Here is a 17,014-nt window from a genome sequence, read left to right on the forward strand (position 1 = left end):
ATCTACGAAAGCTCATTCAATGAGAAAGAGGTAATCTGAATAGCACCATATCTGTTTAATAAGGTGGATTTACAGTCGAAAACCTCCCTAGAAAGAAAATCCCACGTTCTAATAGCTTCATTTGTGAATTCTACCAAACATTTAAGGGATAAATAAAACCAGTTCTACACAAACTGTTCTAGAAAGTTAAAGAGGAGGAATACTTTCAAACTCATGTTACGAATGTAATTAATTTTGTTCCAGACATCAGTTGTTTTTGGCTAATTCCCACTTGTATATATTGAATTATTACAAGGTATTTCAATTATTTAAGAAAACTTCTAGTTCTGTGCCTATCCAACAGCCAAAGCTTTTCCATCCGTCGGATGATGTTTTTATTATAAATGAACCTAAAGAGTGTTATCTCTACAATAAAGAAAGAGTTCTGAAGCATAGATTTCAATGGATTTGCAAAGTAATCAAATTTTAAATCAAACTCTACTGATGTACAAAACTCTTTTCCTTTTTAAGCATATGAGCAAAAATATGTGTGTATTTCATTAAAGTAAATATTTTTCAATTCACCTTAAAGAGAAGAATAAAAACCATCTATCACTTTTTTTTACAGGATGTGCCTATAAGCACTAAGTATTTAATTTTGAAAAATATCCAAAGACACTGTTTCATCTTAAAGTTTAAGCAGATTTGAAGGCTAATCAAACTTTACATAATGTTCACTTTTAAGAAGCACCCATAATCTTTGGATCTAAGATAATTTTTATCTAGTTATTTATTAAGCAAAAATTATAATCTAAGTTTTAAAAAGATTATAAACTTTTTAAGTAAATATTTGATTAATGAAAATATGCCAATTCCTCAATTAAGAAACTTTTAATTTTTACTATAACATATAATAGGAAATTGGGAAAAAATGTTTCCTTTAAAAGGCATAAAAATGTTCCAGGTATTAATAATGAAGTACTTTTCCAAAATATTTTTATATTTTCTAATTGTTATATCACATTAAGACAAATTATATCATATAAAGTATAATAACATATAATATATACATACATACCGTGTCTTGCTTTGGAATTTGGACTAAAACAGAAAGAAGCTGCTCTGTATCAAGAAATCTTGATATAACTGAAACAAACAAAAAACATGTGCATTTAAACTTTGTGTTACAGTTCAAAATATAAACTATGTAAAGTATTATTCTCAAATAATAAAATAGAACAGTTCTACCTACAAACATTACTTGTTTTAATCGTCTTTATCTATCTTACATGTGTCAGGAATAAAACAATAAATTTTAATGGTCTTTTCTTAATTTTATTCGTTATATTCTGTCTTCAAAATCTGACACTGTTGATCACCCTTTCCTTCTAAAAACTTACTTCTCTGGCTTTTAGATGTTATTATAATTTTCTTCCCACCTTTTTGATCTGTAACTTTTCTTCCTGATACTTAAGATTAGTTTAAAAATCCAGTTCAACCACTAACCATGTAGCCTACCAGAATTTACCTATTTTCTCTGAACTTTGGTTGTTTTCATTTTTTAAATGTGGATAGTAACATCTACCTCCTAGGATTGTTGTGAGGAGTAAGGGAGATAATATATGTAAAGTACCTTGCACACACTAGAGCTCAAAACTGTTCTTTTGTTCTTCTCAACTCATTTTCCAGCTTAAAGTTTTCTACAAAAATAAATTCATAGATAATTGTAATCTATGCCTTTTAAATATCTCCAGTTTTTTTTTAATTTTGCCATTTAACAGACCTTTTAAGGATGAACTCCATTTCCTCGTACTTAAAATACAGTAAACTATAGTAACTGTTTCTTAATAACTCATGACTATTATCATCACTGAAACATGTGACCTCAAAGCTTTTGTGTAGACTTACTGATACTTTCACAAAATGGATCCAACCTGCTACACTGTTAAAAAAAAAAACCAAAAAGATAAAAATTTTATGTCACTTTCTTCCTGTTCAAACTGCCAAGTATCTTGTGGTATTTTTCAGTTTGCCTACCTCTACAACTCTGTCCCTTTCTAATTTGCTGCTTCTATAGTAATTAGCTATATTAAAGCTATGTTGAAAAATCACAGTAAATAGACTGTAATATAAATTATACTGTTCAATAAGACATAATACTATTGTGACATTTTACATGTGATTCCACTAACCAGACTCTCCTAAGCCCTCATATAGATTGGCCTCTTTCTTTTTTGGTCTCTTCTTCTTCCCTTACCTAAGCCTATCATAACAACCAGAATAATGTTTCTAAAATAAGGGTTTGATCATATTACTCTCCTGATTTAAAATCATCAGCTCCCTATTATTTGCAGGATAAAATCCCAAATTTCTTACCATTATATAAAAGCCCTTCACAAGCTAGCCCCAATCCTCATTTCCTGCCATTCCTCAAGGCTTCAAATCATAAGTAACTACTGGCCATGCCTTAAATACAGCAAGCTCTTTCATATCAACATTAAATAAAACTGCAGAAGCTTATGTTAACTCTATCTTCCCCAATTTCCCAGAAAAACAAGTGTTCCCTAGAAAATAATGACTGCTCAAGATCACAGCCAATGGCACTCATATCAGATATTTATCCCAGCAACTACAACCAAAAAAAGTGTTGTCGCCCTATGTGCATCAGCATACCTTGCAGAGGCATGTTCCCTTTGTCTCAAATATCATTTCTAGGGTTCTCCTGTTGTCAAAATCCTACCCATTTCCTTAATATAGAACTGAAATATTATCAGGGCACCCAGCTGGCTCAGTCGGCAAAGCATGCGACTCTTGATCTTGGGGTCATTAGTTCAAGCCCCACACTGAGTGCAGAGATTACATAAATAATAAATAAATGTAAAAAAAAAAAAAGAACTGAAATATTATCTGTGGATCCTGTGCTAATTATAAAACCAGGAAGGTAAGTCATATAAGGAGTCTGCTTCTCCCTCTCCCTCTGCCTGTTGCTCTCCCTGCTTGTGCTCTGTCAAATAAATAAATAAAATCTTTTTTAAAAATTAAAAAAAAAAAGAATGACTTCCAGGTATCTGGCTCAGTAGAGGTTGGATGTAGAGCTCTTCACTGAAATCAGGAAGACTGACTTAGAAGGAAGATAGCACAGTTTGGGAACACTGAATTTGAAATGGTTGAGGAACATCTAAAAAAGTGCTCAGTAGGCAATAAGATAGATGGGGCTGAAGGTCTGTAGAGATATCTGGGTATGAGATGTAGATTAGGAAGTCATGAATATGTGAGTGATAATTATAAAAGCAGGAAGGTAAGTCATATAAGAATATACAGGGTAAAAAGACAACCTAGGACATATCTTTGAAGAGGCTTAGCATTTAGGGACTGAGCAAAGGAATAGAAACCTTAAAGAAGACTCAGAAGTCTTTTCCTTTTCCATGTGAAAGAAAGGACTCTGAAGTTTTTACTGTTACCTGGTCAATGACAGAGCTTTCTGAGGACATTCCAAGATTGTATACAGTCCTGAGGTCTATTTGGAAATCCATATAGATAACATTTCAAGGGAGATAACCAGTTGGTTCTGACTGGATATTCATGTAAACTTTTTTTTTATTATGTTAAATTAGCCAACATATAATACATCATTATTTTTTTTAATGTAGTGTTCAACGATTCATTAGTTGCATATAACACCCAGTGCTCATCTTATCGCGTGCCCTCCTTAATACCCATCACCTGGCTACCCCATCCCCCCAACCCCCCCCCCCTTCTGTAACCCTCAGTTTGTTTCCTGGAGTCCAGAGTCTCTCATGGTTTGTCTCCCTCTCTGATTTCTTCCCATTCAGTTTTCCCTCCCTTCGCCTATGGTCCTCTGTGCTATTCCTTATGTTCCACAAATAAGTGAACCCATATGATAATTGACTTTCTCTGCTTGACTTATTTCACTTAGCGTAATACCCTCCAGTTCCACCCATGTCCATGCAAATGGTAGGTATTCATCCTTTCTGATGGCTGAGTAATATTCCATTGTATATATGGACCACATCTTCTTTATCCATTCGTCTGTTGAAGGACATCTCGGCTCCTTCCACAGTTTGGTTATTGCGGACATTGCTGCTATGAACATTGGGGTGAATGTGCCCCTTCTTTTCACTACATCTGTATCTTTGGGGTAAATACCTAGTAGTGCAATTGTGGGTTGTAGGGTACCTCTATTTTTAACATCTTTAGGAACCACCATACTGTTTTCCAGAGTGGCTGTATCAGCTTGCATTCCCATCAAGAGTGTAAAAGAGTTCCCCTTTCTCCACATCCTCGCCAACATTTGTTGTTTCCTGTCATGTAAACTTTTTAAAGAAATGAGTTTCCTCCCCCTCTCATGCTCTCTGTCTCCCATTTCTCTCTCTCAGATAAATAAATAAAAAATCTTTAAAAAAAAAAAAAAAAAGAATGTGCTTCCAGGGGTATCTGGGTGGCTCAGTCACTTAAGCGTCCAACTCCTGATCTCAGCTCAGGTCTTGATCTCAGGGTTGTAAGTTCAAGCCCCACACTGGGCTCCACAGGATGTGGAGCCTACTTAAGGAAAAAAAAAGGTGTTTCCAAATTTAAGAAACAAAACAGATGAACATATGGGAGGGGGGAAAAAAGAGAGAGGGAAACCAACCATAAGAGATTCTTTTAAAGATTTTATTTGAGAGAGAGCACAAGCAGGAAGGGGCGGGGAGCAGCAGAGGGAGAAGCAGCAGATTCCCCAGTGATGAGCACGGAGCCTGATGCAGGGCTCCATCCCAGGACCCTGAAATCATTACCTGAGCTGAGGCAGACACCTAACCGACTGAGCCACCCAGGCACCGGATTTTTTTTTTTTTAGAGAGGGAGAAGCAGGCTCCCCACTGAGCAGGTAGCCTGATATGGGACTCAATCCCAGGACCCTGGGATCATGACCTGAGCTGAAGGCAGATGCTTAACTGACTGAGCCACCCAGGCGCCCCACCCAAGAGATTCTTAACCATAGAGAAAAACTGACAGTTGATGGAGGGAGGTAGGTGGGGGGATGGGCTAGATGGTGATGGCTATTAAAGAGGGCACTTGTGATGAGCACTGGGTATTGTATGTAAGTGATGAATCACTGAACTCTACTCCTGAAACTAATATTGCACTATATGTTAACTAAAATTTAAATAATTTTTTAAAAAATATGCTTCCAAGAGAAAACAGGAAAAGAGAGAAGGATGGGGAAGGGAAAAAGACAAACAAAAGTATAATTTCAGGCAAAGTCCTATAGAAGGTAACTTCAACTGATCCTACAGAAGAATCCTGGACTTTAAGTTATATTCAGGGTTTTCACCAAACCAATATAAAAAGGGCAGGGTTTTATCTTATTGTGGTTTTGATTTGTATTTCCCTGATGCCAAGAGATGTGGAGCATTTTTTCATGTGTCTATTGGCCATTTGGATGTCTTCTTTGGAAAAATGTCTGTTCATGTCTTCTGCCCATTTCTTGACTGGATTTTTTGGTTTGGGGGTGTTAAGTTTGATAAGTTCTTTAAGGATTTTGGATACTAGCCCTTTATCTGATAAGTCATTTGCAAATATCTTCTCCCTTTTGTAGGTTGCCTTTTAGTTTTGTTGACTGTTTTCTTTGCTGTGCAAAAGCTTTTTATCCTGATGAAGTCCCAATAGTTTTTTGTTTTCATTTCCCTTGCCTTCAGAGACATGTCTAGTAAGAAGTTACTGTGGTCGAGGTCAAAGAAGTTGCTGCCTGTGTTCTCCTCTAGGATTTTGATGGATTCCTGTCTCACATTTAGATCTTTCATCCATTTTGAGTGGGTGATGGGCATTAAGGAGGGCACTTGATGTAATGTAATACCCCAGTGGGATATTATATGCAACCAATGAATCACTAAATTCTACCCATGAAACTAATAATACAATATATGTTAACTAAATTGAATTTTAATAAAAATTTTTCAGAAAGAGCAGCATTTTCATATTCCCACTTCATTCAGTGATTTAAGGGCTGCAAGGCACTTTTGGCACACTTCTTGAGAGCAAAATGCTCTAACAGTCTGGGGCCAGGATTCCAATGAGATTCCACAGGTGGGCTAGTAGAAGCAAAAGCCACACAGAGCAAGAAAAGGGGCACACAGAAAGGTAAAACAGACCCAAGAGGATCTTGACAAAGAACCAATAACATTTGCTACAGTAACCTTGACTAGAGGAATCTCACACAGTGAGCACAGAAACAAGACTGCAGCAGACTGAAATGTTGTGAAGAGAAGATAGTGACTACAGAAAATCTGTCTTTCAACCAGTTTACGTATGAATTGGGAGAAGAGAGAAATAAGGTGGTAGCTGGAGAAGGTAAAGTCCAGCAAGATTTTTTTTTTTTTTTTTTACAAAGATGGGAAAGACAGGAGGAAGAGAGAAAGGTATTAAAGATACAGGAGACACATGAGTACAAAGACAGTATCCAGAACATAGGTGGAGCAGTTAGCTACAGGCAAGAGAAGGGCAACTGCATATTTAGTAGCAGAAAGTTTAAAAAGATGACAACTGTTGGAGTTTGACTAACATTACATAATTAAATAACTTCATATTCTAGGCACTTATGTATAACATGGAAGGCCAGGTATAGGTCGGCCAAAAAGATGTTGCTGTGAACAAGAAAAGGATTACAATTAAAAATGTCCTCTTTGTGGGGCACCTGGCTGGCTTAGTCGGGGAGCATGCAACTCTTGAGCTCAGGGCTGTGAGTCTGAACCCCATGTTGGGTGTAGAGATTACTAAAAAATAAACTTAAAAAAAATAATTTCTTTGTAGCTTGCTCAATGCCTCCTAGATTTTCATGTACCAGAACACCATGTGGAATGGTTGGGAGTAGGGGTATGAAAGACAGATCAAACTGCTAGGAACCAGGAACTGGCCTCGGAGTAGTACGTATCTACTGTCCTTCCTATAGATTTAAGAAGAGAACTATATTGCCATGCGAGTGAACAAATAGCCAGATGCCAAAGGCAATTCTCTTACCTTATGTTATGGGGGTTGAATTGTGTCCCCAAAAAGATATTTTGAAGTCCTAAACCCTGGTATCTGAATGTGATCTTATTTGGAAATTAGATCTTTGCAGATGTAAGTTAAGATAATGTTATTAGGATGAGACTTAATCCAATATGACTAGTATTCTTATAAAAAGACAATGTATTTTTTAATAATTTGTATTCATAAAATTAGGTGATATTCATTTACCTGACTGAAGTCCAAAAAAGAGCTCCTCATCTTGAAGTAGTTCTTGAACACAATCTAATCTCATGTTAATGGTTTCAATATCAACTAGAGGTTCTAATATATTAGAACGAAGTCTTCTACTTCCTCCAGGAGTCTTAGTATAATTTAGAACACCAAAGAGTGTGTGATTATTCCTTTGAAAATACAAATTAGGAAAATTTCATTAAGTATACAAGGAAAAATCAAAAAAAGTTACCATTTAACTTCCTAAATAATCCTATAATCTACAGTAGTGATTCTCAAACTTTAATGTGCATACAAATCACACAGGGAATTCTAAGTCTGAGATGAGTAAGTCTGAGATGAGGCCTGAGAATATATATTTCAAATAAGATCCCAAGTACGCTATCAATGAACAAGGCTTTAATTAACAGTATCTTCTTGCATTTAGTTAATGACTTTTTTCATAGGTCAGCTGGAATATTCAGACTAATATAAAATGTTCTACTCCATGGCATTCCATCAATAATAGCAAGATAACAGTAATATATCTTTTATAGGGGAAAAGAGCTTTTACATTTAAAAAAGTGACTAATCACTTTGTTCTAATTTAAGAAGTTAAGAGAATTACAAATAAAAGAGAAAGAAAATAATTTCAGGTACAGAAAGTGTTAAACAGAACAGGACTGCATAGAGAATGACCAGGAGGGTTGCTTTAGTTAAGTTGGTTGAGAGAGACCTATATATGCATTTGGTAGTTGAATTCAAAAGGTGTCCATGCAAAGATGATGATGGGATGCAGATGATGGTGACAATGATGGTGAGCATAGGTAACATATATTGAACACTAAGTATGTGCCAGGCAATATTCTAAGCACTTTACATATATTAACTTATTTAATTCTAATAACCAGTGTGAAGTAGATGCTAGATTTAACCACATTTTACAAGGGAAGGAACTGAAGTGCAAAGAAATTAACTTACTTGTCTAAGATTTCCTAATAATTAAATAACAAGAAAAGAGTTATCAGTTAAAAAGGGCCAAGCAGAACAGTAATTTAAGCCCAGGAAGTCTTTTTGGATCTAGAACCAGAAAGAAGATCAAGTGTGATGGAACTCTGCAAGTGAAAGAAAATGGAGGGAGATGAAGAAGCTGACAGAGACCAGTACATAGAAGTCCTTGTAGGCCATGGTAAAGAGTCCGGACTCTATTCTAAATGTAATGGGAGCCACTGGAAGATTTTCAGCAGCAGAGTTCCAACATCTGATTTCTAGTTTAAAAGGATCACAGTCTGCCCACTAGATCAAGAATAGACTAAATAAATGTAGGAGGGTAAAAAGAAGGCAGAGAAACAAGGTAGGGGTAATTATAGTAGTCCAGGCTAAAATGATGTTGGTAATGGTTAGGACTGTAGCCTTGGAAATGGTAAGATGTGATCCAGAATTGGTATGTATTCTAAAGGTTGAGTCAAGGGGATTTACTAGTGGACTGAATCCGGGTTAAGAGAGGGTAGAAAACAAGAATGACTCTTAATTTAGTCATTGGACTAGCAGATTTTTGGTATATCAATTTTTTTTAAGTAAACTTTACCCCCAATGTAGGGCTTGAAGTCACAACCTTGAGACCAAATATGCTCTACCAACTGAGCCAGCCAGGTGCCCTGGTATATCAATTTAAACAAATTTTTAGAGAACTACTCAAATCAAGTCCTGGTCAGGGGTGGGAGTAGAGTCATCCCAGGCATTTACTTTTTGAGAACTGGGCTTCTACAGGAACCAAGGAAGTGAGCAGCATACCCAAACCTGCCATTTGCTATAGAAATCAAAGAGTGAAACTGCTCTGAACAGGTGACAAGTCTACAGAAGTGTTAGAGCTATTCAGATAGTTCAGCAGGTAGAATATCCATCTTTTAACCTGAAATTCTTTGCTTCAAGTCTATGAAAAGGCTTCTCAATTTCTCCTTTTCAACTATAATATGAACTCCTAGAGGTCAAATATCCTATCATGTAATATATAGCTGGAACTCAAGCAATGTTTGACAATGATAATGATAAATAATGATGAACTATTAAATGTGACAAAGTATAAACACTTTGTAGTAATTATCAGCCTTGGTTATTGACTCTCTCTGTTACTCTATGTTATTATAACATAGAAAGTAAATGACAGAGTAATTTTTCCAAATAATATTATTTTAATCCTTTTTAAGTAGCAAGAAGAAAAAAATTCCTTATTGACTAAATTGAAAAGGAATAATAGCTACAATTAACTATAAATTCTTTAAGGTTGTAATTTTAGACCATCATTAGCCAATGGAACTGCAAAGGAACTGAGCCTACTATACTGATGGATAACTAAAAGTGTTACATACAGTACTACTCTTACTAAAAGTAGTATCAACAGTACCTAGATAGATTTAAACTGCTCTTGATGATTAGAGTATAAGTAATTAACAAAATTAGACAGCCTATGTTTCTAAGTTTGCAACAGCAAATAATGTCTGGCAATTTCACATAATGGAAAGTGAAGCCAAAATAAGAATATACAAAGTAATAGAGATATTTAAACAACTATGGCTCTAAATTTGCACTGAGCACCTTAAGGTTTCAATTGTCTAAAGTACTCTTTATTCCCTTCAATACTCTTAATACTAAAAATCATAACCATTTTAAGTTTATCCCTTTCATTGATGTCTAATGTTATATTTAATTACCAAAAGCTGATTATTTAACTACTCCAAGCTTACTTACTCCGAACTTGCACTTTACCAATCAGTAATATTAAATAGCTTTAGTTTCCTTGCACATACCATATTGTTATAATGAAAATCATGCTTTTGAGACTTACTGTCTTACCACCTTTTCTACTTCATCTAGATTACTTATATTTATGTTTATATTTCAAAACTTACCTCAGGTATTATCTCCTCTAGAAAGCCTTTCCTAACTACTTCCCTTTTACCCTTAACCCAAGCCCAATTAACTCTCTCTCTGCTATGATCCCATCATTTTTATGCAAATTTTATCACCATACTTAGTACATATTAATAATACTATGTGTTTCCACCTCTACACTGTAATTCCTCATTCTTTGTACCAAACCAACCCCGTATTAATGCATTTCTGCCTCACCATCACCATGTTGATTATATTATTTTCTATTAATGTGTTAATTCTAGTTGAAGTACCCTACTATGAAATCTATAAACACTCTGTGTCTGTCTGTGCCTCTCCCTATCTCTCTCTCTCTCTCTCATGCTCACCATTCATATTCCTGGTACTCTAACTAAAGTTAATAATAAGCCAGTAAAACCAGCAATCTAGTCATACACCACAGACCAAGTTGATTCAACTATTTTTACCTTCTCAAATAATTATATAGCCCCTTAAATTTCCTGTACTTGATGCTTTTAATAAAGCTGGTCATTCCAATTTTGTGGTAGTCTGGATACAATTTCTTTTTATTGTGGTAAAACACACATAACATAAATTTTACCATTTTAAACATTTTAAGTACATAATTCAGTGTTGTTAGATACATCCACAATATTGTACAACTGTCATTACCCATTTCCAGAACTTTTTCATCATCCCAAGCAGAAACTCTGAATCCACCAAACAGTAACTACCTACTCCCTACTGTTCCAAGTCCCTGATAATTTTTGTCTACTTTCTGTCTCTATGAATTTGCCTAGTCTAGGTATCTAAGTGGAATTATAAAATATTTTTCCTTTTGTGTTTGGCTTATTGCACTTAGTACAATGTCTTCAAGGTTCATACATCTTGTGGCATATATCAGAATTTCACTCATAAGGTTGAATGGTATTCCATTGTACATTATGTATATACCTTATTTTGTTTATCTAGTCAGTCACTCACTGATGGACATTAGGTTTATTTTCACCTTTTGGCTACTGTGAATAATGCTGCTGTGAACACTTGTCTGCAAGTATCTCTTTGAGTCTCTGCTTTCAATTCTTCTCGGTATGCGCACTTAGAAGTAGAATGCTGAATCATATGGTAATTCTATGTTTAACTTTCTTTGAGGAATCACCATACTGTTTCCAAAAATGACTGTATCATTTTATATTCTCATGATAAATGTACCAGGGTTCCAATTTCTCCACATCTTTGCCAACACTTATTTTCTACTTACTTGATAATAACCATCTTAATGAGTGTGAAGTAGTAACTGTGGGTTTTGATTTGCATTTCCATAATGACTGTGCTTATTGGCCATTTGGATATCTTCTTTGGAGAAATGTCCATTCAAGTCCTTTGCCTAGTTTTGAAATGGGTTGTTTTTTGTTGTTTCATACAAATACTTTTTTAAAATTCGACTTTCGTGAAACATCTGAGCAGTTCAGCAACAATGGTACAATGATTGAAGGTATGTTTATTCAATATTTCTATATCAATTTACAGAAATGTAAAATAACTATTCATAGAAAAATAGGACATAATAAAATACACATATATTTTGTAAGAAAAAAATTTAGATGATCTTACCTACAGTCTTGATTATTAATTAGTAATTCAAGGTTTTGGGCTGATGATGAATCTATCATGGCTGTCTGTTCACTACCCTGGAAACAAATCTTCAGCGATTTTGGTGCATAAACTGAATTTTGAATAAATTCTACATATTTTAATAAAGCTGCAACAGCTGCAAGGCAGTAATACCTGAAAGGTGACCAATGACACTTCACTGTAAATCTTTAGAATAAAACAAAGTATTGCTATAAAACATTTATTTCACCCTATTATTAGGAAAATTATAAATATTTGCATAGCACTGCTTAAATTCAAAGGGAAAAGCACACCCAGTGCTCTTTATTTTTTTTTCAGTGCTCTTTACTTTTGAAAACTAACAAAATAACCTCTAAAACATAAAAGTTGATAGACAATTTTCTGAAGTCTGACACTTAACAACTCCAATAAATCACAGGCTGGAAGACAATATTCAGTGGTAACTTGTGTCAATGTACCATACTAAGAATTCAAATAATGTTGAAAAGGTCTGACAGAGTTAGAAGGTTCCTATGTATAGAAAAGTATGTTATGATCTTGGTGAGCTTAGTTACTGTGATTAACTGAATACACAACTAGTCCAACCCAGCTCAAAGAAAGTATCTATTTACTATGTTCTAAAAAATACCCTTTCTAGGGTGCCTGGGTGGCTCAGTCTGTTAAGCATCTGCCTTCGGCTCAGGTCATGATCTCGGGGTCCTGGGATAGAGCCCCACGTTGGGCTCCCTGCTCAGGAGGAAGTCTGCTTCTCCCTCTCCCTCTGCCTGCAGCTGCCCCTACTTGTGTTCTCTCTCTATCAAATAAATAAAATCTTTTAAAAAAAATCCTTTTTAAAAATATCATTCCCTGTCCTAGCTGAATCTCTTAGGAGTACATGTATGAAATAACAGGACTACAGCTCGGTGTCTCACATTTCTAGGTTACTGTAGCTACTTGAGCAATTCACTCCAAAGTAAAGTGAGCAGCAACCATAATGGCAACAGATTATGACCAATTTGGAAAAATTCTGTATAAATTAAGTTAGCAAAATATGCCTTGTATATAAATTTTAGTTAACTATTTTACTATTTCAATAATTATGGAGTATGTATTGTAAGTCAGGCACTTTTCTAGGGATACAGCAGAAAACAAAATGAACAAAAGACCTTGCCCTCATGGAACTCACACTACAGACTTAACATTTTCCTTAAGTCATAACTTACTTGGACTGAACCTCCATTAGGACAGTGCTGAATTCTGTTATGCATAACTGTTCAATGTACTCTAGTCCTTTTGTTTCATTGAAGTATTTCCTTTGGATAGTAGTAAAATTAACATTCTGAAAAGAAGTTTTAATTTCAAAATAAATTTTAAGTTTCATGCAGTTGCCCCAAAACTGCTTAGGTGGCTTCAATGTCATATAAAGTTTATTTTTTATTATTTATTATTTTCCAGAGTTAAATAAGATATTTTCTTAATGATTTACAAAAAAAGAATGATTATCTATTTTACTAAGTGAATCACAGCAGTTTATAGCTCTTATTAGACCATATTCACATGACATTTAACTGAATGTGGTAGGTACAATAATAAAAAATAAACATGAGAGCCTCTGCCTTCTATTAACTTTATTCTACAGCAACATCACCACCCAGGTTTTACATTTGGTGTTACATATTCTATACCATAATTGAGATAGAGTAGATCCTTATAATGTATTAGCTGCAGAGGAAAAAAATATCAATTCCAGCTACCAAATCTATGAGATGTTATATACATAAGGTGAATTTATTTAGAAGAAAAGGAGATAATGAAACTTTTTTAAAGGAGTAGGAAAAAAAGCATGAAGTTGTAGAGTAAAAGGTTTACCTCCTCTGAATAAAAACAATATGTAAGAAAGATAATATAATAACAATGGACTATGAAAGAGCTGTAAGACAGGGAAAAAAAAAATTCATGAGGAGATAGGGAATTTGTTATGCACCAAGACTGTTTTAAATTATCTCAGTTAATCATCACAATAACTCCACGATGTAAGTCTTGTTTTAACTACAATTTTCTTACAAGTAAAATTCTAAAAAGTCAAGTAGTTTTTCTAACATCATACATTTGATACGTGCCAGAACTGAGACTTGAATTTAGACTTCTCTGGCTACAAAGTCCTTCCACTTCATAGTGCTTCTCTTCTAATGAAGGTTTTTTTTATGATAAGTGTGGTAATAATGACAATAATAATAATACTGGTTTTTCCCCTCTGCTTATAATACTTTTACCCCAATAGTTCTATGGCTCTGTCTCTCACTTCCTTTAGGGCTTTGCCCAAAAGTAACCTTAAATCAATGAGGTCATTTCTCTAATTATGTTATATAAAATACCAATTCTCTAAGAGGTAGATTATTGTCCCTATTTTACTGATGAAAAAAACTTAAGTAACTTAACTTGTACAAGATCATGTAGAGTCAAGATCTGAAACAAGCACAGTCTGACTCCTCTATTCTTAAGCACTATGCCATACTGCCCTACATCTCAAGTGTAGTGAATATATGCTGTTTTTGCCTTTGAAGGACTCATCTATTTTACATTCCATGTGGGTTTGGTAACTGTCAGTTACAGAGCCCTGTATCCCCACAGAAAGCAAATGACCAGGGATTAATCAATCATAGTGCTTCTACCCTGAGAAACTGTAATTAGTCTAATATGTGGGAGTATGAACAAAGCAGGACCCATTAGGGTCCTTCCCTGGAATTTATATATGGACACTGGAAGAAAGAATATATTTTTTCTCTGAATTCGATAAGCTGAGATCACATCAATCTGTAGCCATCATAATTATCTTAAACCTCACAGAAGTAACCTACAATTAAAAAAAAAAGATGGTGTTTAAGGTAGATCAAGGGTGCCAAATCAAGTAAGTGGATGCCCTGTCATTTTCATTTTATGTATTAACTGTCCATTAGTTTAGGACTTGTATTTAGTGAGTACTTTAGGGTAAATATAAAGTTTTTCAAATTATTGTTCTCCAGAATGCTATTATAGAATGGATTTTAAATAAGGTAAGACTTGAATGTTACTATTGAGAATAAAAATCACTCACCTTGAAATTTTCTGTGATCAGAGTAAACAACTTAGTTGAATTCCCCACAACACAAGCAGTATTTGACATTATTATTTCCAAAGGTGATAAAATTTTGAGTTTAGTAATCACCTAAAATAATTTGAATAAATAATTTCTTAAATGTAAGCTTAGGATTCTCTAAAACCAAACAAGTGGCATATTTTTCTGAGAGATAAGTACTTAAAATTAATTCACAGATACGTCAGTTAAGGTATATTTCTAAAAGTGATATATTACACATATATGCTATATGAATATAAATATATCATATATATAAAATATAATAAACATAGGTTATATTTTACTTCACAATAATTTGTAACAGCTCTAAGCTCAAAAATTAATTTGAACTTATCAGATATATATTCCTAATATAAGATGTTTTAAAATTAATTCTTCTATTTGGTATTCTATCCATCTCCATAAAAAACATAAACACATTCAAAAGTATAACTATGGTGATTCAATCATTATGACCACACTGGTACAGCTTAGAAGTTGAACAGTATAGAAACACAGATGAGAAACATATGTTTTACAACTTATTCTTTTCACAATATAGGTGCATTTCTTAGAACTATCCCAGACACAGAAATTCTTTTTTTTTTTTTTTAAAGATTTTATTTATTTATTTGAGAGAGAGAGAGAGAGCGCGCGAATATGAGTGAGGGAGAGGGGCAGAAGGAGAAGGAGAAGCAGACTTCCCGCTGAGCGGGAGTTTGATGTGGGGCTTCATCCCAGGGTCCTGGGATCATGACCTGAGCCAAAAGCAGATGTTAAACAACTGAGCCACCCAGCGCCCCCAGACACAGAAATTCTTAATCAATTTGCCAAACATTTGTTTTTAAAAAAAGCTTTTTCCTATGTTTTTTTAAATTGCATAAAAATGTGAAATACCCAGAGATAATGTTACATGCAGTACTAGTATCATGTAGGTTGTTAGCTATGTTAAAACAATTAATTATTAGGTAGGAAAAGGAAATCTATGTACTGAGAAACCATAAAGAGGAATTAGGAAAAGGAAAAAAAAAAAACAATAAAATGCTAAAAATAACATAGCATATATATATTTAATAACAGAAATTGGGTCAACTAACTTTTTAGAATATAGAGATTAAAAGCAGATTACATCTACCTGGTAAATGACAGAAATTTCCATGACAATAGGCCAGTGGCCCAAATTAATGATAAGTGATAGGAAGTGAAGGCAAGAAGAGGCTAAATTATGACTGACCTAAAAGACCAGTTTCCCTGAACTCTGGAAAAAGAATTCAAATACTGTTCAGTGAAACAACTTTGGCAATAGCATTATTAATATATAATCTTTGGAATGAGTCCAAGAACTATTAATTTGAAGAGGTTAATTTTAGAAATTAACAGTAATTTGAAATGTTCATATAACAGCAAAGCACATTATTTTTAGGACAAAATACATTAAAAAAATTAAAATCAGATGTAAAACAGTTTTAATTCAGAGTAGCCTACATTAGAACAATTGTGAATAAACTTTATTCCATGAAAAAGTAAACTAATTAGGAAAGTAGTGACTTGAAAATCTACATAGTGCTCACTAGGTCAACCATTTTCTAACAGTATAAATACTTACCTTCGCATATGTTGTATTGTCTGCAAACTGAGATAATATAATTTGTGGGCTTTTTAAATCAATACTTGCCATTCCTATTTCACCTCTGGCAAGTCCTCTACCTTCTACAACAGCTACAATAACTGATGGGGAGTGTGTTGAAACTGCAGATGACGATGTAGCTGTTAAATTTTTTAAAAAAGAAAATGTATAAAAATTAATAATAGTATGTTCTCATTCTTTCCTTTTTTTTTATTATGTTCAGTTAGCCAACATATAGTAGTACATCGTTAGTTTTTGATGTAATGTTCAACGATTCATTAGTTGCATATAATATCCAGTGCTCATCACCACACATGCCCTCCTTAATACCCATCACACTGTTACCCTAACTCCCCAACCCCTCCCCTGCACACCCCTCAGTTTGTTTCCCGGAGTCCAGAGTCTCTCATGGTTTGTCTCCCTCTCTGATTTCTTCCCAGTTTTCCCTCCCTTCCCCGTGTCCTCCACGCTTGTTCTCATTCTTTCTAATAAGATCTCAAAGCACCAAGTTTAGGACATGGCTCTTAATATCCAAGGAAATAACTTTTTTTTCCTCATTAAAAAACAAC

The 17,014-nt window shown here is 34.3% G+C and overlaps 1 protein-coding gene across 1 annotated transcript in view; it reads right to left on the reverse strand.

Moving 5' to 3' along the window:
• The window catches only part of MSH4 (mutS homolog 4), a 93,997-nt gene that overhangs the window by 61,831 nt on the left and 15,152 nt on the right, over nucleotides 1-17,014 (reverse strand). The window contains exons 3-8 of the mRNA XM_064588969.1: nucleotides 16,425-16,585; nucleotides 14,798-14,908; nucleotides 12,927-13,042; nucleotides 11,704-11,877; nucleotides 7,216-7,388; nucleotides 1,058-1,125 (exon numbers count right to left, since the gene is read on the reverse strand). Of these exons, the coding sequence (XP_064445039.1) occupies nucleotides 1,058-1,125; nucleotides 7,216-7,388; nucleotides 11,704-11,877; nucleotides 12,927-13,042; nucleotides 14,798-14,908; nucleotides 16,425-16,585 (803 nt within the window). The remainder of the gene's footprint in view (nucleotides 1-1,057; nucleotides 1,126-7,215; nucleotides 7,389-11,703; nucleotides 11,878-12,926; nucleotides 13,043-14,797; nucleotides 14,909-16,424; nucleotides 16,586-17,014) is intronic.

This window comes from Mirounga angustirostris, unplaced genomic scaffold (genome assembly GCF_029215605.1).
Source record: "Mirounga angustirostris isolate CCGP_5_RB_7025 unplaced genomic scaffold, mMirAng1.0.hap1 SCAF_4, whole genome shotgun sequence".
NCBI classification, from domain to species: Eukaryota; Metazoa; Chordata; class Mammalia; order Carnivora; family Phocidae; genus Mirounga; species Mirounga angustirostris.